Source organism: Coturnix japonica, chromosome 4 (genome assembly GCF_054131305.1).
Source record: "Coturnix japonica strain WE chromosome 4, WE-NBRP24, whole genome shotgun sequence".
NCBI classification, from domain to species: Eukaryota; Metazoa; Chordata; class Aves; order Galliformes; family Phasianidae; genus Coturnix; species Coturnix japonica.
Window position 1 is genome coordinate 29775380 of NC_140666.1, and position 26945 is coordinate 29802324.

Genomic DNA, 26945 nt, shown 5'->3' on the forward strand with positions numbered 1-26945 from the left:
CTGTTCCTGTGCTTTTGAAATTAAAAATAGGTTACTCTTAGATATTCTTTGCTTCTTCAGTGCAAAAACAGTGAAGAACATGCAAATCAATGATGACTTTAGTCTTGCGAGTTTAACTAACCTGTGGGAAGCCGCAGGTATCTTTTCTTAATTCAGAGGGTTGGTGGAGATGTTACATACCCCATCATGCTGCCTTTAGATGTAAGCCTACTCTGTCCACATCTTCCTTGCTGGTTACTCTTGAATAATAATAATAGTAGTAGTAGTAATAATAATAATAATAATAACAACAACAATAATAATAATAATGAAAAAGAATAGCTATTGATTAATTTCAACTTCAGATAGCATGCAGTTTATGCTGACAAGACACCCAAATCTCAAATTCTGTGTATTGGGAATTAAAGTCTAGGTCAGAATTCTTCCAAACGATCAAGTACTAATTTTGGAATTCATTTCAGTAATTTTTTATTTTTTTAAAAAAAATGAATATTGGTATATATGATTCTGTAAGCTTTACTTCATGCTGCCCATGTGTTTTCTGTATGTTACCATCTCACCTGTGGGTTGTGTACTAGTCCTTTTCTCTGTTTTCAGAATTAAGAATAAAATATTTGTTTCCATCTTCACAACCACAATTTGAAAATAACTGTAGTAAGATAAAATGGAAGCAGATGCAGAGGAAATAATTTTAATGGTAGTACCTATTTTGTTTAAATTACTTTTTATCTTAAAAAGAAAAGAGGAAACAATACCAAATAGTAATTACCCTTTCTCTATCACCTAGATAAATGGAGATTTCACCTACCTAGAGTGAAATAAGAGGATAACATAGTCCAGGGTCACTTGGATTTTAGTTTTTAAATCTCTTTGGCTCTTAGACATGATGAGCAGTATTACTGTGACCTGGATGTTACACTCTTTAAGATTAGTTCTTACTCTGCCCTTCCAAAATGCCTGGGTCTGTGTACATACAAAAAAATCTATTACAATCATTTTTCAACTTAATTCCCCCAAGTTTTTGTTTGTTTGTTTGTTTTGGTTTGTTTTTTTTTTTTTTTTTTTTTACTTTGACTTGTTATCCTGACAGCAATGAAACACTTCATAATAAAATCTTTGTGTATTTAGGTCCTAATCGGCAGAAACACGTGTGCTCAGTCATAAGTGTGTGAATAGTTCCACTGAGCTGGTTATGTTACTCATGTCTGTAATGTTAAACACATGTGTAAATGTTTGCAGCGTTTGAGGCAACAGAAAATACAGTTACTGGTTGCATGTTTTTAGGCAGGTTTTGTGGTGACAAACTGCCAGAAGTCCTCGCGTCCTCTGACAGCAGGATGTGGATTGAGTTCCGTAGCAGCAGCAACTGGGTTGGAAAAGGCTTTGCAGCAGTTTATGAAGGTGGGTGTCTGACAGCACTAAAAAATGACCTGCTTCTGGAGAAAAAAATATTGACCGGATGCCTTTGCAAAAAAGTAAATATATGTGTTTTTACACATATACATACACATTTATAGTCAGAAATAGTAATGTGTAATTGGTATTTTGATAGTAAAAGGGAGTAGAATATGCCAAATTAGTAGATAAGACATTTTAAAACATTCTGGGATCAGTTTTCAGATGACCTATTTTTCAGAGACATCACTGATATTTTTCGTAATATGTTTTGCCTGTTCTTTACTTAACTAAATATTCATGTTCTTGTGCTCAGTGTGAGGAAATAATTATCTGAGTACTTTCTGTTCATTCTTCAGAAAATCTGACTAAAGTTTTCCATATGTTCTGGGATAACTTAATAAAGAGGTACTCCCACACACTGAGTGTATTATGAAGTCTACATTCACCTGTTTAAAATAGAGCGTGTTTTCTTAAATATTGAATCCATGGTAGTAAACCCTAGGATTAAATTGCTATTTACAGCTCTCCATGTGTCTATCGGTATGGATCCTGAGACAGTGCATTTACTTTTCATGCAAATATTTGTTATTAATATGAACTATTTCTTCAAACTTAGTATAAACTTGTAGTGATAATCTGTAGGCCAAAATGTCTCGGCTATTATAAAATATAGGGTTTCTTTTTTATTTTTCTTTCTAAAGGTTAGTAAACTGAGAAGGTATATTAAATATATTTTAAATGTGAACAAAATTGAACATTATTTTGACCATTTAATTATATTCTGTAAAATATAATTAATATTAATATATTAATTAATAATAATATAAAAGATTACCAGTGATTTCAAAGTTGCCTTCAACATTATAAGCACATTTAGCACTACTAGAAATGGTGCTCTACAGCATTTGCTTACTGAAATATGTATTGTAGACTAAATGTTAAAAATTTGTCCTTGCTAGATTTATAAGTATTTTCTTCTTATTAGTTTTTAAAAGAAGAGGGACATAAAAATGTTGGTTTGGGTGTGGGGGACTATAAATGTCATTATTGACTTTGACTTTCATGCTTTTTACCAGCAATCTGTGGAGGTGAAATCCACAAAAACGAAGGCCAGATCCAGTCTCCCAATTACCCTGATGACTACAGACCAATGAAGGAATGCGTGTGGAAAATAACAGTGTCTGAAAACTACAATGTAGGATTAACCTTTCAAGCATTTGAGGTAAACTTATTTAACCTAACTCAGAAAACCATCTAGTGGATAAATGGCAGTGACGTTAAAGTGAAATCCTTTAAACCTGTGAGGGAATTTATGAATTCTCTATGATAAATAACATCCAGAATCCAATTCAGCTCTCCATGAGATCTTCCTTTATTTGCAGAAATTTTTGAGAAGATTAAAGGTCTTTATGTTACCTATGCTATTGGATTTGGAATGTTTCAAGTGCTGGCAATTGTTGCAGTTTAACAAATACATAATCCAGTTCAGCAAGTCTGCTTCAAAATCCTGTTAAATGAAAGGAATTTTGTGTCTTTGCTGAATCTTACCTTTAAAAAAGAAATCTCAAAAGAAAACATTGCAATGTTTGGCATTGTACGAAAACAAAATGTTACATAAAAAATATATAAGTCTACATAGGTGCAGTTTACAAATGTATATTTAGAAGGGGAAGAAATCAAAACTGTGGCAAGTCATATCCATGTGCCTTTATAATACATCTTTCCATGTAAACATTGCTAAACAATAGTAAATAATAAGAACAGAAAAGAAAAACAATATTAATGCATTATATATATATATATATATGTACATGTACACTGCTTTGAAGTTTGTAGGTAAATTTAGTAATATGGTTAGTCTGGTCTGGTCTAGTGCAGGCATGGTAAGCTCTTCCTACCAAAGAACCTTTCAAATGCTGTTCACAGAAGTTCTTCTTCATGCTTGTATGGAACTTGGCTGTATTCCTGTTTGTATTTGTTGCCCCTTGTCCTGTCACTATACATCGCTGGAAAGAGTATGGCCTCATTCACTCAACTTTCTTTTAAGCACTAACCTTAACCTCCATAACATAGTTTATGGACAGATACGGAGCCTTACTAGTCTGACATTGCTGCTCAGTATTTTTTATTGTAATCACAAGGGGAATGACACTGTGCAGGAGATGCAGATGCTTAGAGTTGATCTACATGCATATTACGTTATTGCTTGCACTGACTGTAGTTAAATTTCATCTATACAGGGAAAATGAGCACCATTTTAGTAGTGGTTAAGGCTGCAGTAAGATCTGTTACACTGCAGTTCTGCAGACTTTAGAATTATGGCACTCTCTAGAGGCGAGTCATGGGCTGACTCCTCCTAAGAAAGAAACTGGGCAGTATAGTTGGGTGATAGTTTCAGTCAAAAGGAAGTTAGCACCTCTGCTCAATTTGTTTTGAAGTGTGGCCCAATTAAGGACTTGAAAGGCACACACTTTTCTGATATGTGAATCCAGAGTGACAAGATGCCCTTGAGTACTAAATGAGGAGTTCTTTTACATATATCTTTGCTGTGTTTCTTACTGGCTGTTCTTCAGGGCTGCCTGCAAAGAATTGGAGTTGTTTTGGAAAGTGAAGTGCCCTGCCTAGACATTCGTTGTCAGGGCTGATTTCCATTTCAGGTCCAAGCACGGGAACGTAGGTGTTCTCTGTTTTGGTACTAAGTCCCTCTCTGGACTGAATCCTTGGTGAGCTGCCCAGTAAAACATAAAGCTGTTTGAAAATCACAGTTCTTTGTGCCAGCTTAGATCAAAAAAAGTAAATGTCAGGCCAAAGAGTTATTGCAGTGTGTTTGTGAGAAAATTACTTCTCTGTCCTTTGAAAGGTACACTTAAGTATGAGGAATTCTCATTATCCATATGTAATGCTAGAAAAAATAACTGTATAAATAACCTCCTCTCTGAAATGAAAGCACTGGGGAAACTGAGAATTTCAGACTGCATCAGTGAGTCATCCTGTTTTGCCTGCTGTGGGCCATGAGTTTTCCACCAAGTGTGGGATTGCCTCCTCTTTCTTGGCTGCCTTGGGGGGAGCTCCATTTTCCGGTTCCTGTATAATGCCAGAGATGGGAGGACTGGGAACTCCATTTTTATTTTTATTTTTTTGCATTTCATTGTTATGGCTTCCTCTATTATACTGCTCTCTGAAAACAAGTGGTCCTTGTGTTTATCTTTTTAATGACTTGTGTTGACAAATACTGACAATCCAAGACAAGACACAAGGTTTCCATGGCTGAGCCACATTAAACTTCTTTGTGTCAGTGGCCCTCTTTAAATCCATGCAAATAATGTTCATTTCAATTATTTTTTGTGGGAATAAAATGCATCTAATCTCCTGAAGGAGTGATGTTGGAAGTTCCATTAGACGTACATCCCACCTTTTCTGACAGAAGTCCATTACCTGAGTCAGATATGTATACCTGAACAGGAGTTCAACTGTATCAACAAAAAGATAATAATGAAAAAAAATGTAATGGAATGATTTTGCCTCAAATGTGATTGCTTTCAAATTTGCTACTTGAATCTTTATCTTTTGATAAAATCTTTTTGGTTTTTTGTGAGGGTTTTTTTTTTCTTCTTTTTCTTCTTTTCTTAAAGCCGGAATGATGTGAAAGAATTTTTTTTTTTCCTCATGAGAATGATGTTGAGAAGTTACCTAGCTTTCCATTTAATCAGGAGATTTCTCATTGTTTTTTTGTGCTTATGGGACTGACTTAGGAATTTTTCTGTCATTTTTTTCAATGTAAGACACCAGTGCCATTCAAATTTTGGGTTTCTTCCAAATCCTTCAGATCCAATGGTACCTTTCATTCTCTTAAAAGGACTGCCGTTCTCTAATAAAGCCTGTTTGGTTTTTCTTTTTTTCTTTTTTTTTTTTTTCCCTGACATTTTACGTGGTTTTTTTTTCCTGTCCACATGAAGCTTTAAACTTATGAAATGTTATTGCTCCAGTGAATTAAGTGTTACCAGATCATTCCAATTAGAACTAGGCTTACTGGCTGTCCTGTCATTAACTTAGGAAGATTTCTTGCCATTGTAAAAGGAAGAATGAAAAACTTCTGAAAGTATAATAGAACTTTATAAGGCTGCATTTCCAATATTTTACCACAATATTGTAAAACATGAGGTTTGCACAGGTAAAAGTGCTTACCTGCTACTCTTACTTACCAGCCTTAAAACCACTTATTGCTTCTCGGAAACACTATTCTTATTTTTTAATTTATATATAGCTATAACTATTTAATCCCTTAGTGTATTAATGTTAGTGGCATCAATTGAAGTAGTGGCACTCTAAAAATAAAATATTATGGTAGAATGGCCATCACTTTGAATTACTTTATTAGAAATCAATAGCACTCTAGGTTGGTTGGTTTTTGTAGCCTTTGGAAGCTTTGCAACTTGCTGTTATACAAAATGGATTTTTAGCATTTTTTTTCTGCCAAAAATAAGGACTGACTCTCAGGAAAAAAAAAAAAAAAGGAAAAAAGAAAGAAAACCCCTTACATTTTACCTCAGTATGAGTTTGGTACATGTAACTCAGAGCTACACTTCACCTTTAAAAATAATAATTTCCATAATGCCCTATAGAACATGGAAAATGTGGAAAAAAACAGATGTTAATTAAAAGTTTGAGTTGTGTAAAGACTGCAGACATGTGGGGGAAAATACACAATTCCTTCTTTGATTTTAATGGGCTTTGTGCCAGGTTACTTCATTCTACATCAGAGTGCATTATGAGTTGTTTTTTAGGTTTTGGGGTTTTTTTTGTGGTTTTTTGTTTGTTTGTTTTGTTTTTTTGTTTTTTTTTTTTTGGTGGGTTTTTTTTGAGATTATAAGGCAAGTTGTATATGATGTCATGCATTTATCAAGATTAATGAAAGTTTGCAATCTGTATTACAGTGCCAGAGACTTAGCAGTGCTCATGTGCATGTCTGACCACATTAGTTGTACTCAGCTGCCACTGAAGTCTGTAAGAGGTAGTTCCACCCTAAATCTCTGGGACTTTTCTCATTTCTCTAACTCTGGCCCAAAATAACCACTGAGCAAATAACTGAAAAATTACAGCAAATGGTAATATGGTTTGTGCCAGAGAAAAGAGTGGGAGAAAATTACTTGAAGAATTGGAAAGCTGGAAAGAAGACAGAGAAATTTTGTGTGTAAGAGCCATGTTTTGATGCCATTAAAATGAAATAAAATCAAACAGCCCCTCCTCCTAGATTTCACTCTTACATAAAGGAAGCAGAATTCCTAATGTGCTAAATGAAAGCTCCTTAGTCTGTGGTGGTCACTGAGCTTAGAGGTAGTCATAATGCTCAGCCGGAGCAGAATGTGAATGTGCAGCTAAGTAAAGATTTGTCAGACTATTAGATGTGGATTTTTCTGGGCTTGGAATTGATTGTTGTCCTTTTAACAGAGCTGATATGTGTTGAATTGAATCTGAGGCTTCTCCAACCCCATCTCCCTAACTGTTCTCTCTATGCCCCAAACACATTCCACGATTCAGCCACTTGGTTGAACAATTATTTCCATACAGGATTTAGTTTTGAATACTTGGATTTAGGTAATGTGTTCATAACTGGGGTGCTATATTGAGTAACATGAAGTAAATGACGCAGATTGAGAAGATTTTCAATTGTTTGGAAAGATATTCTGTCATAAACAGAGGCGCTGTTATTATCTAGGCTTCAGATAGGATCCCATTCAGTCTGCTTTTGCTTTTTCTGTTGTAACAATTCCTCTGATTGATTCTGAAAATTCTGTTACGTAAAGAACTTAGGACTTACCCAAGTAGAAATGCAAATGTGGCCACTGGCATGCTGGTCTGTGGCTGGCTATCCTCTGGCAGGTTGTTTAAACGAGAGGTACATTTTCAGTTGTTCTGGTTTCAGTACTTCGCTCTGACAGTATGAAAAAGATTAACTTTTTGACTCTGGAATTAAGACGAAGTCACCTGAAATCAGGAATCATGCAACATAAACCAAGTTCTTTGGCTGCAGAAAAATAACAATGATATTTTTCAGTTCTATTGGCTGGTTAAGTAGCTGCTAATTTTAGAAGTGTATTTGTGTCTAATTGTACAAATGCTTCAAACTCTTCATTCACTGTGATTTTTTTCAACTGCCCTGCAACATCCTTGGGTGCTGACAAATGCAAAATTTTATGCTGTGTTTACAATAAGGACAGAAAATAAAATATTGACCTCCATCTGAAGTTGAGCAGGTTGGCAACGTCTACAGATCTTTTCATATTAATAAAAATGATCTTTATAACATTTCAAAACCAACTGATATTTCTGAACTGTTTAGTTATTGAATCATTAATTATGTGTACGTGCAAGTACATGAGAGAAGAATTTACTTGAACTCAGAGCAACAGGAATTTGGCAGAACATTGGAAAGCTTGGAGATGAGCTTGTCTCACCCTAGTTACTTGTCCCACTTAGATTGTTTTATCCTCTGTAATAATCTCCAATTTTAATTCTTGTTTGTTTTTTGTTGTTGTTTTTTTTTTAAAAGGAGTATTTTAAACAGTGATTCTGCTTTTTTTCATTACCCTCCTAAGTGTCTGAATCCCAAAATATTTTATAAAATTTTCTATTTTGTTGTGTGATTTATATTTTATATGGTCAAGTTGAAATAAATTCCTTCAAAAAGTATTATTATATATACAAATATATATATGTATATATATATATATATATATATTTTTATTTTTTTTTTTACAGATTGAAAGACATGACAATTGTGCATACGACTACTTGGAAATTCGAGATGGAATGAATGAGAACAGCCCTTTGATTGGTCACTTCTGTGGCTATGACAAGCCAGAAGACATTAGATCTACCTCTAATACTCTGTGGATGAAGTTTGTTTCTGATGGAACAGTTAACAAAGCAGGATTTGCAGCTAACTTTTTTAAAGGTAAATTTTAAAGCTTATTTTCAGTCCTGTGAACTTCTTATCATTTGCCTGTACAAAGAAGGGCACTGAAGCTAGTTAAGTGTCTGAAGCATAATAACTGTCTTATGGGGAGCAGTTGAGGTAACTGGGATTGTTCAGTCTGGAGAAGAGGAGGCTCAGGGAAGACCTTATTGCTTTCTATAAGGAGATTGTGGAGAGGTGGAGGTCAGCTGTTTCTCACAGACAACAGTGATAGGACGAGAGATAATGGCCTCCCGTTGCTCCAGGGGAGGATCGGGTTGGATATTAGGAAAAATTTCTTCTCAGGAGAGTGGTGAGGCATTGGCACAGGCTGCACAAGCAGACAGTGGACTGTCCCTGGAGGTGTTAAAGAATCATAGAGATGTGGCACTGAGGAACATGACAAGTAGAAATGGTGGGAATAAGTTGGAGTTGGGCTGGATGATCTTAGAGGTCTTTTCAATCATAATGATTCTATGATTCTGTGTTCTATCCTTTAAAAAAAATAATATATATTTTTATATATAAATATATAAATATATATAAAAATAATATATATTTATATATATATATATAATGGGATTAAAAATATATTTTTGAACCTGTTTTTACAGTTGTGTAACATTGCAGGTTTTTTGTTTGTTTGTTTTTTCTTGTTTTTGCTTGTTTGTTTGTTTTTAAACCTGGACATGCAGTTTATATCCAACAAAATTGTAAAATATGTCCGAAGAGTAGAGGTAGATATTTAGTCCAACTATCTGCTCTCTTCAGATTAAAAATATCAACTTGATTTGGAAGCACCTTGAAACATATCTATTCTTGCAAAACACATTCCTTGGGCTAATTGCATTATCAAATATAATGTTATATATTTGTATATATAACATTATATATATTTATATATAAATATAAAGTTAAATAATGTAACAATAATAGAGATGACTAGGTCTTTTCTATTAAAATTGTTTTCTTTGAAACTACATGTTCCTTCTGTCTATTCTGCTGAATTATCAGCTTATTGTTGTCCATCATCAAGGTGAAAAAAAGAGCTGAGAAACCATGGAGTGACCAGTGGCCTCAGTGTCTGCCTCTAGTTTGTGGAGTTCCTGCTCTGTGCTTCCTAAGGCACAGTGAAAGGCAACAGCAGCTACTGGGCCATGCTAGCCCCTAGAATACAAGTCATATCACAAGGAAAGACTTTTTGCTCCCTTGCAAAGCCACCAAGCTTTGCATAAGATTTACTTACTCCATTAGTTTTCACTCTAGACAATTAAAACTTTGAAGGCTGTAGACATAAGGGTGGGAGCTCTGTTTTACTCTTCAGGAATTACTTGTTTGAGATTTTAAGGAAATAATATTTCAACATCTGAGGAGTGTTTTAAAAATGAACCTCATGGGTATACTTCACAGCTAGTACAGACAATGTACTATTCCCTTCCCTCCCCCGCCTTGATGTATCTTGTTCACTTTAATATCAATAGAATGAAAACCTGGGATTTGAGGATTCTGTTAATCTGTTTTTGAGTATGAATTCGGGATAATGCACAAATTGATTCTGTGGGAGATAAAGTGCCCTTCAAGTGACCCTGCTGCGGATTTTCAATCTTTCTTTCAATACTGTATACAACCTTTAGATTAATGCTGCCTAAATTATTGTGTGTTGCCAACAAAGTGCTTATAAATTAGATCTGCAGCTGTCAGCAGATACTGTAAAAAAGCAAAGCAAAACAAATCCACAAAAAAATACACATTCTTATTTTCTCCATTACAGGCCTCCTTAGTGTTTAAAAGTGCTCTAGTCAGCATCCGCAGTGTGTTTTGTAGCACACCTTATAATGGCACATATACTTCTTTTGGTGTTAATAGTGATCCATCACTTACAGCTGAGAAAGGTAATTATTTAACACATTTTTCATTCTTCCCTGTCTTGGCAGAGGAAGATGAATGTGCCAAACCTGACAATGGTGGCTGTGAGCAGCGCTGTGTTAACACTCTGGGCAGTTACCAGTGCGCCTGCGATCCTGGCTATGAACTTGGTCCTGACAAAAAGAGCTGTGAAGGTACAGTGTGTTGCTATGCTCTCAGGTCTCGAAGATCCAGGCTTCGATCATTTGCCATTCATATGTTCTCTACTAGCAATGTAAGGTCTGTGAAGTAAGCCTGGAAAACCAGGGCTACCTTGAAAGCAATGGTACTTGGGCTATGTCTCTCTCCATAGCAGTCATCTTTTGTTGGATGGCTGTCACTCACTTAACATTTCAGGTTTTCCTGGTAGTCGGTTGGAAACACTACAAATAACTTCATACTTTCCCCAACTTCATGTTATATTACTCATCCTGATTAAATCAAAGCCTCCATTTTTGTGCAAAGAGAGAATTATCAGCAGAGCAGTGTGCTGCTGTCAGGAACTTGAATGATCCCCCTCACTGCCTTTGACTGCAGTAGATCCATTATTTTAGCAGGATCTTTTATTCCAGCACAAAACTCAGATAAATCCCCACCACTGCCAGTCTGATCATTGACTTTTCTGTCTGTCAGGATCCTGAAAGTCAGAGAAATCTTCCCTAATCCTAGTCAGATTTTGGGCTTTTATTGCTGGAAAAAAAATTCTGCATTTCAGGATGAGTGAAATTTGCTCACATAATCAATTGGAAAAGTAAAAACCTGATAAATTGAAGTTTTTGTAAACATAGGATTGAACTGAGATAAGCTTTTTCTTCATATATATTTTTCATATGAAGAGAAAGAAGCAAAAGCTGTTGATCATTACGTAGCAATTATTATTTAGATTTTTATTCATAAACATTAATACATTCAGGGATAGCATGAGTTACACTTACCTAAGTTCATCTATTTGTGTTTCAGGGGTGAATAGATTTTGAAAATTGAAGTGTTCTGTGCTATGGTTTCCTTCAGATATGATTCACTGCTCTCTATTTAGTTTTCAATTCCCTGGCTTTCACTCATGATTTGTCACAATCTGGGGTAGTTTTGCCTGGATTCTTTGCATTTATTGTTCTGCTTTTGATTCTGTGGGTGTTGATTGGTTTTTGTGTTTGAGGTAGACATAGATCGTGACTATAGGCATAGCAGTCTGAATGTGTCATTGAGCTGATTGCTTTTTTATTTTTTTCTCCCCTCCTTAAATTTAATAGTGAGCATATGGAAAAAATAAGTTATTTTAGAAGATCTGGTGTACTGAAATATCTGTGTATTAGTCAGCATGCAGAAAATGAGGTTAATCTAGCAGAGGCAGACAGAGGTAGGCCCTTTGATCATCAGTCCAAATATATGGAAGGAATTTGGCTTAGTCTGTCTAATGATCTGAGTCCAAACATTAGGGAAGATTACCCATCTTTCAGAAAATGCTTCCTTCTTCCTCTAATTAGGAGAGAAGCGGTAATTCTTCAGCACACAAACAAGAAAGCAGTTCAGGAAAAAGGAGGAGTCATGCTAAATAGTGCAGTGTAGCATGGAGCAAAACCCCCAAGCTATCCCTAGAAGTGTAAATGCATTTGTTCCACATGATGTATTATCTACCATCTGTAGATGCTCACTGGGATTACTGAATTAAAGTCACTATGTTGTTACAGTCAGCACTACATCCTAGAGTACAGTTTGGCAATTTGAAGGGTGCCTCAGCTGTTTTAATTCACATATGATGCCAGACTAGAAGCCTCCAACTCAAACTCTGCCCAGTGCTTCACTGCAGTGTTGACATGCCCAGAAAATTGCTTCATGCTGTTTAATCCAAATCTCCCTTGCTGGCAGCATATTGGAGGGCTTTAAGAGTTCCTCAGTACTTTCATATTTCCCACCACTGCCTCAAGGAACAATGTAGTGATACTGAAAAACAGAAACCCAGTAGTCTGATGTAGTTTGTGCAGACTGGGTGATTTTGGGACTTCTTCCAGCCATGTTAGTGTTGATGGAGTGTGCATGGCCATCAGCTAGATGACAGGCATCGGTTTTCAGTATGTTCAAGAAAGTACTGAGCATTAGCACACAGCAATTGAAAGAAGGAAGAGAACTTCCACGTTTCTCTGAAAGTTTTGTGGATGGTTTTCAATACTGTCATGGTGCCATGATGGTACAAATGGAACAGGCTATGGATGAGAACCACTGTGAATCCCATTACATTTTTTTTTTCAACATTTTTTTTCTCAGATGGAAAAGATTAATATGTTTATCTTTTGCTATTAGAACTGCATTCACACATACTGTACAGTATTTTACATTCCAAATAGATATTTGCTGTGTTATTTGAACATCTGTATTTCAGCAAACATAATTATGTCTGAACAGTCCATGATTGCTGTCCTAAAGAAATGACTGTACCTTGTAGGTTATCAGGAGGCACATATATGAGCTAAAATAGGACAGATTCTGGATCAGTGATCAATAAAAGAAGCCAGGGCAATGTGAACTGCATCTTGAGTAGCCTGTCTGTCAGAAAAGGGTGATCAAGGTCCTGAGGAGAGAAGTGAGGTCAGAGGACTTGCATGGGAAAGGCTGTGAGAGAATAACCAGAGTCTCTGGAGGGAAGGGAAAAGAACGAATATGATAAAGCCTTGTGTAGTCTTGAAACTTATCTATGTCCACAAACCTGCAAGCTGTTCAGGATAGGGGCTGTCTCTTTCTCTTTGTTTGCACCAAGCATGATAAAACAAGATTCTGATTAGTCTGTCTGGGCATTACAATAGTGTAAGTAATGAGAGGACTGAATCTGCTCAGTGTGCTTCTGTTTACAGTAAAACACAGTTTCATTCCAGAAATGATGCTCTCCCTTTTCATTTTACAGCTGCTTGTGGAGGACTTCTGACAAAGCTAAATGGGACTATAACCACACCAGGGTGGCCCAAAGAATATCCTCCAAACAAAAACTGTGTGTGGCAGGTGGTTGCCCCAACGCAGTACCGAATTTCAATGAAGTTTGAGTTTTTTGAGTTAGAAGGCAATGAAGTGAGTAACTGTGAACAAAAAGCTTCACAATCCGTTATATGCTAAACAGTTTAATGAGCATTTAGAAATAGATATTGCCTAATAAAACCCTTACTTAACTGTTCATACACTGACAATAACCATAAATATTCTTGTTTTTGTTCTGGGACTGTTTCTGGGTTCTTTCAAAACAAACATGGAGAGAATATCTTTCTTTTACATATCAACTGAATGTATATGTATTATAAGAAATTTAGAAGAAATGTTCTCTGCTGAGTCTCAGCTGACTTTTCTTTTTTATCAACAAAGTAAAACAGAACAAATGTCTGAGACGTGCTGGAAAGAATTCAAGACAAGAAAATCTGAAGAAACCAAATCATCTTTACAGACTAGTACTACAAAGAATATGCTTAAAGTTTGGTTAGCAACCGAGACAAGGAACATTTAAATCACTTATAAGCATCTCACGGGTGAATGTTTTACAAGGAACAGTACTCTAAATAAGGCACAATGGAGTAACAGAGCTGTTTGAAGAATGGCATTTTTCTCTGAGTGAATCTGGTTTGGGTCTACTTAGTAGATGGACTTTGAAACAGCACAACTGCAATACTTCTGCCCAAAGCTCTGTTAGGAGCAAGTCACATGCCAGCTTCCACCACTGGGCTGGACTCTCTCCAAGCATCTTATTGGTGCAGACCAGGAGCATGTAGTGCTTGCTGTAGGTGGCACCCACCAAGCAGGGAAGCTCAGGGAGTCCCTAAATCCTTTCTCATCCCAGGAGAGAGGAACAGAGCAGAGATCACTGCTCCCTCTAGCTTCAGGCAAAACAGTGGGCACGTTGTAGGGCTTGTTGGCTATCTAGAGGTATGGGTTTCACATTAATGTTTAAACTCTGCTTCCTAGGCTTGGCTTTGTTATACCATCGAATTCCCTTGCTACACTCATACATGTGTTTTTTTTTCCTGCAATTTCTTGATATTTACACCAGATTTGCATTAAGGCCCATGAAGTTTTATCTGTTTTCTAAGGTTATGCAGGACATGTGGACTCTACAGATATGAAAAATACATAAATAGATGTTTTTCAATGTTTATAGCTTTGTTTTGACCCTCTCCAGTGGTACTAAATCAACTTCAGCTTTATATTATTAACTAGCAGTACGTTCATCTGTGAAAATCAGAAGAAATATAAATAATACATGGGACATTCAGACATTTTCTGAGTGCAGACTTAATGTCTGCCTGTGTACAATTAGCAAATGCTTTAATTTTGTTGTTGTTTTAGGAGCTCTATGAAGTACAAATATAAAAATTGTAATATTTTGCTTTTACATTTTTCAATTTTAATTTTGCAATTATCTTTTAATTTTACTTGTATTTTATAGAGGGCTGTAAAAAGGAAGTAAGACCAATCTCAAATTACATTGCATTTTTTTTTATCTAAACCTATAAGAGCATCAAAGTTCATCACTGGTATACTGTTGAAATTATAGATATTGTGAATTATATTTGAAAGCAGTAGGCATTATTATTATTTATCTTACAACTAATATAAATCAACATGTAATAGAAACTCAAGTTTTATATATCTTTGTTTCTTCTGTTGTATAAATATGACTTCAACATTTCTTTTATGATTATAAATTGTGATTTATCAAATACAACGTATATTTAATGGACAGTCTAAGCTTGGTATGAATCCTCCTGGCCACTGTTTTCTCTTAAGCTATTAATTGCAGGCAGCTGGGATGTTTTTGATTAAATGATTGATAGTTGAGCCTAAGAAGCTTAGAAGTTTTTAAGTGGAGGGCTTTATGTCGACCAAGGGATTATGCATTGAATGTATTATCATGGGCCTTGCATAAGGCTTTTTATTACATTATTGTATCTTATTTTTATTTTTTTTTTTAATTGTTCAGGAAAAACCACACACATTAGCCCTCTGAATTATAGCTATGCTACACTTAAAGAAAGATTTGTAGAGTTAATGTTGCAGATTTATATATTAATGAGTAAATGAAGATCACAGAATCATAGAATCATTTGAGTTGGAGGAGACCATTAAAGGTCATCTAGTCCAACTCCTCTGCAATGAAGAGGGATATCTACAGCTAGGTCAGTCTTCTTATAGTAAAATGCTGTCATAAAAACCTCTCTTGTATGATTCTAAGTTTTCTTTTTAATTTCTGTGGAGCAAACTGTTGATTGTTCGTTGGTTTTGGGTAGTTGGCTTATTGCATAAAGAAAATTGTAAATTTATAGGATGAACATTTCTAGATTTTAGCCTAATACCAATATTTTTACTTTTTAGATTTAGTTAATATTTTAAGCATTTTAAAATTGAAATACCTAATAGATTGTGAAAAATATTAGAATTTTGAGTATAAATGTATGACCGCTGTCTTACTGGCTTTTAAGTATGCTCATGTAAAGTCAGTGAACAACTGCAAGCATTTACAAATGTTTTCAGGTGTATTTGAAGTTCTCGCGTTTGTAAATAACTTCATGCTTTTCCTTTGGTTAGCTAAAAAAAAATAAAGGTCTCTCTTTTCCCAGGTGTGCAAATATGATTATGTGGAGATTCGCAGTGGCCTTTCTTCTGATTCTAAACTACATGGTAAATTCTGTGGTACGGAAGTGCCTGAAGTTATCACCTCACAGTACAACAACATGCGAATTGAGTTCAGGTCTGACAATACCGTGTCAAAAAAAGGCTTCAAGGCACACTTCTTTTCAGGTACAGAAAATCACTCTTGTGTACCTGCAAGAGCCTCTGAGCACGCACTGCCTGGGGGGAATGAATATTGTGTTTTGGTATGAAAGTGAGCTGTCCTTCCCTTGTAATTTTCACCACAGTTTTAATTTTGTTTTATTTGCAAAAATATAATCCACTTTTCTTTCTGAATTGTAACATCTACATATAACAGAAAATACATAGAATGCACGTTCATACATCTGCGTTACAAAGGAGTTTAAATAAGCTTTGTAAGATAAGACGGAGAAAGGAAATCTAATGAGTGTTCCTAAACTTCTGTTAGATTTCTTTTCTCTCAAGTTCTATTGCTAAGTTGTATTCCAAATCCCACTTCTAATGTGTGATATGAATTACATGCTGTTTATACTCTTGCCTTTTTTTCACTCAGGTCTCTTAATATATTACATTATTTATAAAATTAGTAACTTGTGATAGAACATTTGCTTAGCATTATGGGTTCTTTCTTGCCAAACTTTGCACTTCGTAGCATACTGCAGAAAAACAGATCTTCATATTTTCCAAAAATTTGTCTATCTTTATTGGACTGTAATTTCTCTGGAGCAGATCAGAGCTGTCAGTTGATGTTGTAGAAGGACTGTTGAATGAAGTAATTTAGACATAAGCAAAGTTCCAGATCTGTGGACAGATTTGCACAACAGAGGTCTTTGCAATTACCTGCTGAGACTAGATTATGATAATCTGGCTATGGCAGAGTAACAACTCGTGTTAGTAGTGTCATTTTGCATCATGCTTTTCTTGTTCACACATATGCATAGGTATGCTATGTCATGTAAAACAAAACAACAAAACATTTCCCTCTCTGAAAACTTTGGAAGCAATCCAGAAACATCTGGGATTTGCATTTTGCTGCATTTTTTTTTTCCTGTAGCTCTTAAAAATCTGAATCTGAAAAATTCTTATTATTTTTAGCATGTAACAAAATGTGTTACCAATCACCATTGTTAGGGTTTGTTCGCTAAAATGCTTTAGCAAACCTGTCATGTAAGTGGTATCGCATTGGTTAGTTCCAGTAATCTGGACTATAACAAAGTAAAGTAATGTGAATCAGCATGCCACATGAGTGATAGAGAAGTATAAGGAATGGAAAGTGGGGAAAGGCACTGTCAAAAAAGACAACATAACTTCCAGTGTTTTTCCATTATGACTTTTTTTATTATTATTTTTAAGGCAATAATGCAGAATGGAAATAAGGGTTTTCTCTCAGATGAAGAAATTAGCTTTTGAAAATATAATTTTATCCTAATCATCACATTTCTGTAGTCAGAAGTACTGACAGATCTGTCTTTGCATGTAGTATTTCCTTTTATGAAGTTTTAAAACAATACATTGTGTTAACAAGAGACTATCAAGATTTGCTCAGTATTTGTAGTTGAAACGTATATGCACACAGCAGAGCTTCTTCATAGAAGCATTTACACAACTAATCAATTCATGGAGAACCAGGGGTGCTCTCAGACATTGACCTTTTGCAATAAATATTTTTGCAGTTAAATATTGGTGTTCCAGTTCTAAAAATAGCCAGCAAGGTAATTTTGTTATGTAGTTCAGAATCTATAAAGCTATGACAGATAAGCTTGGAAATTTTGACTCTGAAATTTGTAAGCATTGTAGTTCAGGAATTATGGTTTGTGGCCATGCTGAACATGACACACAGGAATTCACTTAAATTTCTGCTTTCACTGTTTTTTGGTGGGTTGTTTTTTGTTTGTTTGTTTTTTGTTGCTGTTGTTGCTTTTTAAGCTTTCATTATAGTTTATGTAATTAATATTATGAATGTGTTCTAGAAAGAACTTCCAGATAATCTCCTTCTAGATAACTGTTGTATGTTTGGGAAGGGCTGGGCTGTAATTCATGCAATTCAAAAGCATCATGCTGCAGTCCTTCAGAACTGTTTCCATTGTTTTGAATGAAATGCTTTTTTTTTTTTTTTTTTTTTTTTTTTGTCCCTAGATGAATTATGTTTCCACTGATCACCAGAATAAATCCATTAGTCAGGACTGAGTCTGAACTAATGTGGCTTTTTTTTTTTTTAAATGAATAGAAATGTGTGCTGGGATAGAGTATATGTAATCCTCCTCAAAGAAATGTAGTCTCATGTAAATAGTCTTTGAGTCTGTAAGTATATAAATGTGCTGAATGCTTCATGATGCGTTTCTGCTGCAATCTCTGCTTTCATTTCACAAGTCCAACCGCCCTGTATTTTCTTTTTATTCTTCCTCAACTTTTCTGGTTATCCCTTCTAAAAGATTATATTCCTATATGTTACCTGGCTTTCTTCTTTTGACAGTATTTCTTGATCAAAACAGAAACTTAGTAATGCTTTTGAGACAATTCAAATTTTGGACTTAAAGCTTAAACAAAAGACTTTAATCTGAGTAATTCATTGGACACAATTCTTGTGTCAGTCAGAAAATGACATAATTTTCTTATCTCTGAGTTCCTTAATGTGAATATAATATTCTGTTCATGCATTAATTATGCATGGACTTGAGTTTTCATCTTGTTCATTTTGACTTTTGGGAGTTAACAGCTGATCACTGTTCAGCTGACTGTGTTGTTTTTTTTCTGCCTCTTTGTAAGCTTGTCTTCAGAAAGAAGTACATTGAGAATTTAATATGTAGAGAAATACTTAATGATAGTGGTGTACAGGATGCTTACTAGAAGACACTTAAGAAATATTTGTAAACATCTAGTTGTAAAACCATACCTCGTGAAAACATTGGTAATGAGTAAAACACTGCGCCTTGCAATTTATTCACTCTAGAAAGCTCAGCAGAAGGGAGTTAGATAATTCAAGTCTGTATGAAGATTAAGAACACTAATGTGTTCCTCAAGCACAGCCAAGAAGGTTTTTTGCAGCCCTTTCATTGTTGAATTCTGCAGCCATGACTAGAGTTGAGGAAATATGGCTGAGCTCCAGCATAGATGACAGAAAGCAGTTTTTGGGTGATTGAAAACCAATGTGATAAACTGTGAAAGCAAACAGTGACACAGGGCACAAAAATGACCTGCACTAGGAAGCTATTTTTGTTGATATAAGAAGACATATAATTGCTTATTTGGCTGCAAAATGGTGTTAACAGCCAGCCAGGTGCTATGGGAAAGTGAGAATTTTTTTTATTTATTTATTTTTAACATTCTGTAGAATTTACATTTGATGAGACAGATCTGAAAAAAGTTTAATTGGTATCCATTGCAGCAGCCGTCTAAGCAACAGAGAGAATGTAGTATGATTATAATCCTGTTTCCTGGATATAGAGGGGAAATTAGGAGTTGTAACATTCATTTTAAAATAATTTTGGAAAAACATTTTGGAAATGGCTTCTAAACTAAAAGCTTCCAGAAACAAGGTGTGTGTGTTGTTTTGGGAGGGTTTTTTTTTTTTTATGTGTATGCGTTTGTTTTCCTTCTACCTTCCTCTCTTCTGTCTGTCCTTTCTTTTGCTTGCTCTCTTCCTCTGCTCTTGTTTGGAGGACAGTAACGTATTCTAACCTGCTTGGAATAGATGAGTGAATATACTCCAGGAAAGATATAAATAATTTTTTAAAATGTATCCTTTTCTGTGGTTTTTCCTATGATCTATCCTAGTAATTTCTTTAAATCAGTCTTTATTTAGTGGTACATTTAATTACATTGTTGTAATGTTATTAAACTGCTTCCATTTATCACTAATTTTAGAGTTTTAAATGCATGTGATTTTTCACATGACCATTCAAGGTGTGTTAATTGATGTAATATAGAAATGATTTTTGGGACATCTTTTTCTTGCATGATGATTCACTGATCAGTTAAAAGGAGAAAGCTAGGATGTTTCTATCCTTGAGCAGATTTGTTTTGGAGCACAAACTCATCTCTGGTGCCATCCTGGTACATTTTTTTCCACAGACAAGAAAACTACCTGCAAAGAGAAAATTTTTGTTTTCGAATCTTGCAAGGACTTGATACAGGTCCCTTCAGGCCGAGTACGTATTATTCACAGACTGGTGGCCTCTGAGGGTCTCAGAGGTACGACCATTTGTCCTCTGAATGATTTCAGTCTAACATTTTGTTGGGAATGGATCTTTCCCTATTCTGAGTACTGAAATGAGAAAAAAGAATCCATTCAGAACTGGGAAACTCATTTCCATCTGTCAGTGTAACAAATGGTTTTGTTTCTACATGGCAAAACATTTGTTCCTATAACTAATACAGACTAATTGTTTTTTTCATGAATTTTTAAAACTGGGCAATCAATTTGACAGAAAATCTGTTCCAAATTATGAAGTGTGAGGAAAGCTTGTTCAGCAGTTGCATCCTTGATTAACCACCTACAAATAATTATTATAGCTCAGATATTTTTGAAAGCTTCTCTTTTCTACCTTCTGTCCATGGTTTATATCAGTTTCGTCTCTGAAGAAGTCCAATTTGGGACTGTTTTCTTAAGCACTTGTCTCCAAGAGATTGTTGTGTAGAGTTCTTCAACGTCAACGTACTTTTCTCTATTTTCACAGTTTGATGGAAGGTGAAAACGGAGAGGGCTTTCACTGAGAATTTGCATACTTACTATGTACTTGAAAATCAAACTTGAACGCATTTTGAGCTTGCCTTCCATTTGTTATGTTATTTTGGTAGCAAACTGCAAACTAATACTTAGGTGGGGAAATATTGAGGAGTTTTCTTCATAATACATTTAATTTCCTGTTTGCTTGTTACTATTCTTCACTTGCAACATGGAATTAATTTATGATAGTGCTTGCTTTTGCAAAGATGAAAGATTTAAAGTTTTGTTTGAAATGAAGTAGATTTACTGCCTCATTTTCAGACATGCATTGCAAGGTGCGTAAACAGTATATTGTGGAAGCTTTTATGCTTCTTTCATCATCAAAACAACCACTAATAATACCAGGCTTTGGATGTGTCACTCTGGGACCAACACACATTTTTTGCTGTTTCTTAATCTTCAAATCTGTTCACATCTACAGAAACCTTTCAGGATCTTTCAGTGTAAACTGATTTGAGATTTACAGTGCAAAAAATGCTGTAGATACTTAGGTTAGGTTGACAGGATTTCTCTACATCATCATCATTTATTAAAAGTAGAAATTGATTTTTACTGAAACACCTGCAAGTCACTGAGTCCAGTGTTGCATACATTTTTGGAGATAAAACTGATATCTGTGTAATTATAATGCAGATTTACTTTGTTGTCTTACTGAATACAAGCAACAGTAAAACTGAAGAAAAAGCATGACAAAAGAGACTAAAATTATGTAGTCTGTAGAAATTCTGATTGTGCCTAATGAAGTCATGAAGCATCTTGTTGAGAGATAACATTTACTGTTGCTTTCCAAGACACATCAGGCTGAAGGGAATGCATACTATGCATTCCAGCCTTGTAATAAATGGACATCTGGAATGACCATTCCTTTGCACATTTTCTTTTTCTATTTTGTATGTTGAAATGGCGGAGTTTTTAAGATGCCATTGTATGTAAAAATTTGTGTATACGCACACACACACACACTAATATTGTATACATTTTGTCAGGTTTTATACTAGTGTGTATACATATGCATATAAATGTATATAACCATATCTATATACATATGGGTGTGTGTATGTGTGTGCGTATATATATATATGTACACACACGTCCAGAGCAGTCTCCCTATCTCAAATGTACTGGCCTTGACTAAAATGACAACAGCTGAATGACATAGAAGGGTGGCAGCTGAGGCCTCTTGCTAGAATGACAGGCTGTTAATCTAGTTTGGCTTTTTTCCATGCAATGAATTTTTAGCTGTTTAATGCAGGTCATATTTCCTCCCCTACTCTCTGCTTCTAACACACTAAAAGCTCTTTTTAGGGATTATATGTTAATAAACAGAACTGCACGCTATATTGTAGATCGCCTTGAAATAATTAATGCCAGTTTCTTTTGTATGTTTTTCAATGAAATGTTTTCCTTTTCAAGATATTCTCTAATGTCTAGATTCATATAAAGTAAAGCACACTGCCACTCTGCTGGAAAGAAAAAGCAACTTATTCAGAAAGTTTATGTTAAGTCATTCTTTTCTTACATCTTTAATGTGCAGAGCCTGAAGCCCTGTTTGGCCTCTGTCTGCCTTTCAGCACACCACTGCTAAATTGTGGAATTTGCATAGAGCTGGGATATTTTGTGTTGGTCATAGATTGCACTCCTGTTGTTTACCAGAATAAAGCTCTGGATTAAATATTTATGAAATCTTTACCAGCTAGACCACTTGAAGGAATAAATGCTGGTAACTGTCTCCTTTGATGCAGCTTGTTTGATTTATTAGCATTCCCCTTCCCAGAGATCTGTCCCTCTCTTCTATGAAAGATGGGACAGAATATTTGAGCCGTGGTGTAGGGTGAGCAATAAGCATATAGAAGTAAAGTAGCACAAAGCTGAGAAGAATGACTGTGCTTATCCTCTCCTGATCTCAAGGTCTGTGCTAAACCCTTTTATTTTTGAGGACGAGCTCTTCTTCTGTCTGCTCACCTCTTCTTGTTGTGTATTTCTTAGACAAGGATGAGTGCTCGAAGGACAATGGCGGTTGCCAGCATGAATGCATCAACACAGTAGGAAGCTATGTTTGCCAGTGCCGGAATGGATTTGTGCTACATGAAAACAAGCATGACTGCAAGGAGGGTAAGTTGTACGGTATTTGGACAGTAGATCATACAGTTCTTTCAGCAAGGTCTTTGCAGTTCTTCTTCCAGGGCAGGGAAAAAAAGGGGAAAAAAAGAAAAAAAAGATTAAAATGGTGTCTTGCCACCTTAGATATTTGGGTGAAACAATCCCTTCTCTCTGTTCCCTCATTCCCTCCATCCCTAGTTCTTGTGTATGTCTGAGTTTGAGGTTCCATAGGTTTAGAAAATTTGGAATTACTGATCACTCAACTTCAGCAGACAATGCTACTTTTAGTAGTGCTGTGAGGTGTAGAGCATTTAGAGCTGCGACAAGATATTAATCTAAAGCAGTACAAAAAAAAAAGAGACTGAATTTTTGAAGAGGAGCCTGGTAAAGTTGTCATTTGCTTCCATCAGTGGCTGTGAGCCTCCTTACATTTAGACTGGCATTGTATCTGCCTATATGAGTCGCTGTTCAGGGTTTATTTTGCAGAACATATTCAGACAATCTGAATTCCAGTCAAGTCTCTACACATCTTTTTTCCTGTTTTGTGTCTGAAGTTGTGACTACCTCCATGCATAGTAGGCTTGGTGATATAAGTAGCATTTAGATGATCTGCAAATGATCCTTAAGTGTGTAATGTTCTATGGGCTTCTGTAATTTTTCAAGGCTGTTTCCTATCATGTCTCCTTTGTGAATCACTTGTATTATCCCTGATTTTGGAATGATACTTGCCTCTTCTAAAAGATTCTCGTTAAATAATTCTCTGATGCTTAGAAAGAAACTTGAGATTGTTAAGGAAAAAAAAAACCAAAAAAACAGGTCTTTTTGCTTGCCTTCTTCATGTGCTATGTATTTTATTTATTGAGAAAGGCACTTCTGGATTCAATTTTGATATGAATGACACAACTGTTCTTGGTACATAATAAGAATTCAGACTTAGCAATTATATACTTTTCCCTAGAAACTGTGTTTTAAGTTGTTATTTAGCTGTTAGCTCTGTAGTTGCAATATGAAAAATTGTGAGAAGAAAACTGCGTTGTTCAAGAAATATCATTTCATGTTGCATAGGCAAGATATCTTATGTGGATTTTCATTCTTATTTGTAAGTGGAATGGGGGAAAGATTAGAATATTTGACTGCATTTTAATGCTTAGTTTGTGTGTATTTACATATTTACATTTTAAAAAATCCATTGTAAACAACAGTATATGTTTCACAAATCAAAGCATGCTAGGTTAATTCCCATAAAGTGCTTGTCAAGGAGGAGAAATAAGATCCTTCACACCTGGGAGGGTGTTTAGCTGTGTTCCTAACAATCAGTAGTGGGTCACCTAACAAACATTGTACTTTTCTGGCTACTACTGAATACAGAACTCCCAGACTAATTGATACTCTCACTATTGGCACAGCTGAGTGTGAACAGAAGATCCACAGTCCCAATGGCATCATTATGAGTCCCAACTGGCCTGACAAGTATCCCAGCAGAAAAGAGTGCACCTGGGAAATCAGTGCCACACCTGGGCAGAGGGTCAAATTGGTGAGTAGCATCTGAACAAAGGCAATAGCATGGCCCTTATGGGGCTTATCTGCTCTGAGCAGTATACAGTAATACTCAAGAGAAAGAAAAAACAACCATTAGTTGTGCTGGCATGCACAGGCTTTGTCCTGAAGGTCTTAGCAATGTGAACTTGGTAGATGTGCAAATGGAGGGAGAGAGAAATTGTATACAAAAATTTTGGAGCAAGGAAACCTAAGGTCTCTGCTTCAAGGAAGTAGAAGCAGTAGCCTAAATTGTTATGGGGATGAATGGGATGTTGCCACCTCATAACTCCTGATCTTAACCACAGCCATAATCCCTGTTACTAGTGCTGATGTGAGGTCATTTGTTGATTCCAGATCTCCAAAATTAAAAAGGTTAATATGTTTCTGTAGAGTAGGAGGGGGTGGAACAAGTGGTGTATGATCTGTCCATCCAAAGAGTGAAAAACAGGTTTTTGTTTCAGATATCCTTCCTTACTGCCAACTCTGAACAGCACTTCATACCGTCTGCAATAGCAAAAGCCAGTCAAACATTCACAGGGGCATGTTACTATGAGAGCTTTTTTCAATACTTTTCTAAAAGAAATGTATTTAAAATGATCTTTTGCCAATGAAATTGGGGGGAAAAAAAGAAAAAGAAAAAAAGAAAAAAGAAAATAGAATTTTACTAAATTCTTTTAGTAAATTTTGCAAAGTAAAATTTGAAAAAATAGCCCCACAGTTTAGAGCCTGAAATCCGCTTTTATATGGCCAGTAGCATCAGCCTACTGATTTCTGTATGTGTATGATCTTTAAAATCTGTCTAGTGCAACAAAATGTCATGTTAATAATATTAAAGCAATACTTGCACTATAGATAAAAAATTTTCTTGGGCTTCCATACCATATTAAAGTTTACTCCTCACAGTTTACTTAGCCAAATTAAACAAGGAGAGAATTGATGCTGACAAACCAAGTGAATTGCGGGGCTGTTTTTCATTTTCTGAGGGGGCTGTCTATGCAGAAACAAATCACTTCTGATTGTTCTCACTCTGATAATCACTGAAGGCTCTTCCTGAGAAGGGTAAAGTTAAGCATTTGGTGTAATTAAAAAGCCAATGAAAAAAACAGAAATGCACTTCTGAATTTTTAAATGAAATGTGCAGATAAAGATGGCTTTGAAAATGTATGTATCGGAGAGAAATATTCTAAAGCTAATCATCCGGATGTTTATAAGAGACAGACTTAAGTGTCACATTCAGGCAGCTATCCGTAAGTGCCACCAACATATCAACTCAGTAAGTGCTGTAGATAGATAGAAAGGCTGGCTATTCAGAAACTGTACGTAACACTTCTGAGTACTGTTCTGACTAAAAAGACAACCAAAATGGGGACTAGAGTGGTGGAGGAGTAGATATTCAAAAGCATTTGTCCCAGAAAAGGCCAGGTATGACTTAATTATATTTCCAGATTTATTAAGTTATTCGTGAACACTGCTGAAACTAAATAGTAGGGAGGAAGTTCATGTTAGTTCTTCTCTTAGAAGCCCGTTCCTAGTCCATAGCTGGGAACTGACCTCAGAAAAAAAAGTTCTCTCAGAATGCTTGGAAATATTAGACTTGTGTTTCCTTTTAAATACAATTTCTTTGGTTCTACTTACAGTTTCTAGACTCAATAGCTAGACTCAAAAGCTTTACAAATGTTTTCTGTTTTTGAGAAAGACTGGAAAGAGAAAGAAAGAAAAAAAGTTCAAAATAATAGACATCTTGCAGTTCATGGTGGGAATCTTTTTTTCTAGAGAGTGATATGTTTATGCTGATGAGAAATAAATAAACTAAAAGAAATTGGAAACTGGATCACATCTATTGCTCCACTGACTGAAAATTGGCTTCTCTCAATTCTGTATTTAAATAACTCCCCTATAGTTAGTCTCACTTGTTTTGTGGGTTTTTTAAATTTTATTCAGGTATAAGAGATTGCATATAGTTGGCATCATAGAAGTAGGATGTCCAACAACAATTTAAGAGCTGCAGGAAGAACTGCTGTACAGCTGTTTTCACTGCTTCTGCAGTTTTGTTCTCTTAATAGAAAACAGAGTTTCCCATGCAGCAAACCTATGTTTACCTTTTTGTTCAACTTTCCACTTTTCACAAAACAAAAATATGAAGACTGCTTTAAAACGAATGCCTCCTGTTTTACGATGATGACCTGTGCCATCAGAGGCAGATGTCAGTGGTGTGGCAGTAGAGGTTGAACTTTTCTGCCAGTATTCTATTACATGTTGTTACTGTGTGGCAGATGGCAGCAGAGGGGCAGTCTGACAAAAAATGGTTTCTGACGTGAGGGTGTATGAAGCAAAGGGGTGGAATTGAATTCTTCCATGAGGAAAAAATGGCACCTGTGCTTGCTGAATGTTTGTGGAGACCAAACAGTGGATGTGAGCACAGTGAGGCAATGGGTGCTGCGTTTCTGCAGTTGTGACAGCGATGAGAAGACAAGCCATGTTCTGGATGGCCGTGCAGGTTTTTACTAGAATGGCATACAGGGTCTTGTTCATTTCTGGGGTAGATCCACTGCTAATGGTGGCAACCATGCTGAAAAATCCTGTTTTGTAGCTGAGAATTTGTTCCATCAAATGATGTTATTGTGTTCTTTGTATCTTTTGCAGTTTCCATGGAAATAAATAGGGAGCATTGCTTTCAGAGCAACTTATGTAATATTT

At 35.6% G+C, this 26945-nt stretch overlaps 1 protein-coding gene across 5 annotated transcripts in view; it reads left to right on the forward strand.

Annotated features, from left to right (window-relative positions):
- Positions 1 to 26945, forward strand: part of TLL1 (tolloid like 1) — a 133149-nt gene that overhangs the window by 95482 nt on the left and 10722 nt on the right. For all 5 annotated transcript variants that reach the window (XM_085544821.1, XM_085544825.1, XM_085544822.1 and 2 more), the window contains 8 exons: positions 1285 to 1401; positions 2475 to 2620; positions 8158 to 8353; positions 10288 to 10413; positions 13155 to 13315; positions 15850 to 16030; positions 22596 to 22721; positions 24116 to 24243. In XM_085544821.1, coding sequence (XP_085400947.1) covers positions 1285 to 1401; positions 2475 to 2620; positions 8158 to 8353; positions 10288 to 10413; positions 13155 to 13315; positions 15850 to 16030; positions 22596 to 22721; positions 24116 to 24243 — 1181 coding nt within the window. The remainder of the gene's footprint in view (positions 1 to 1284; positions 1402 to 2474; positions 2621 to 8157; positions 8354 to 10287; positions 10414 to 13154; positions 13316 to 15849; positions 16031 to 22595; positions 22722 to 24115; positions 24244 to 26945) is intronic.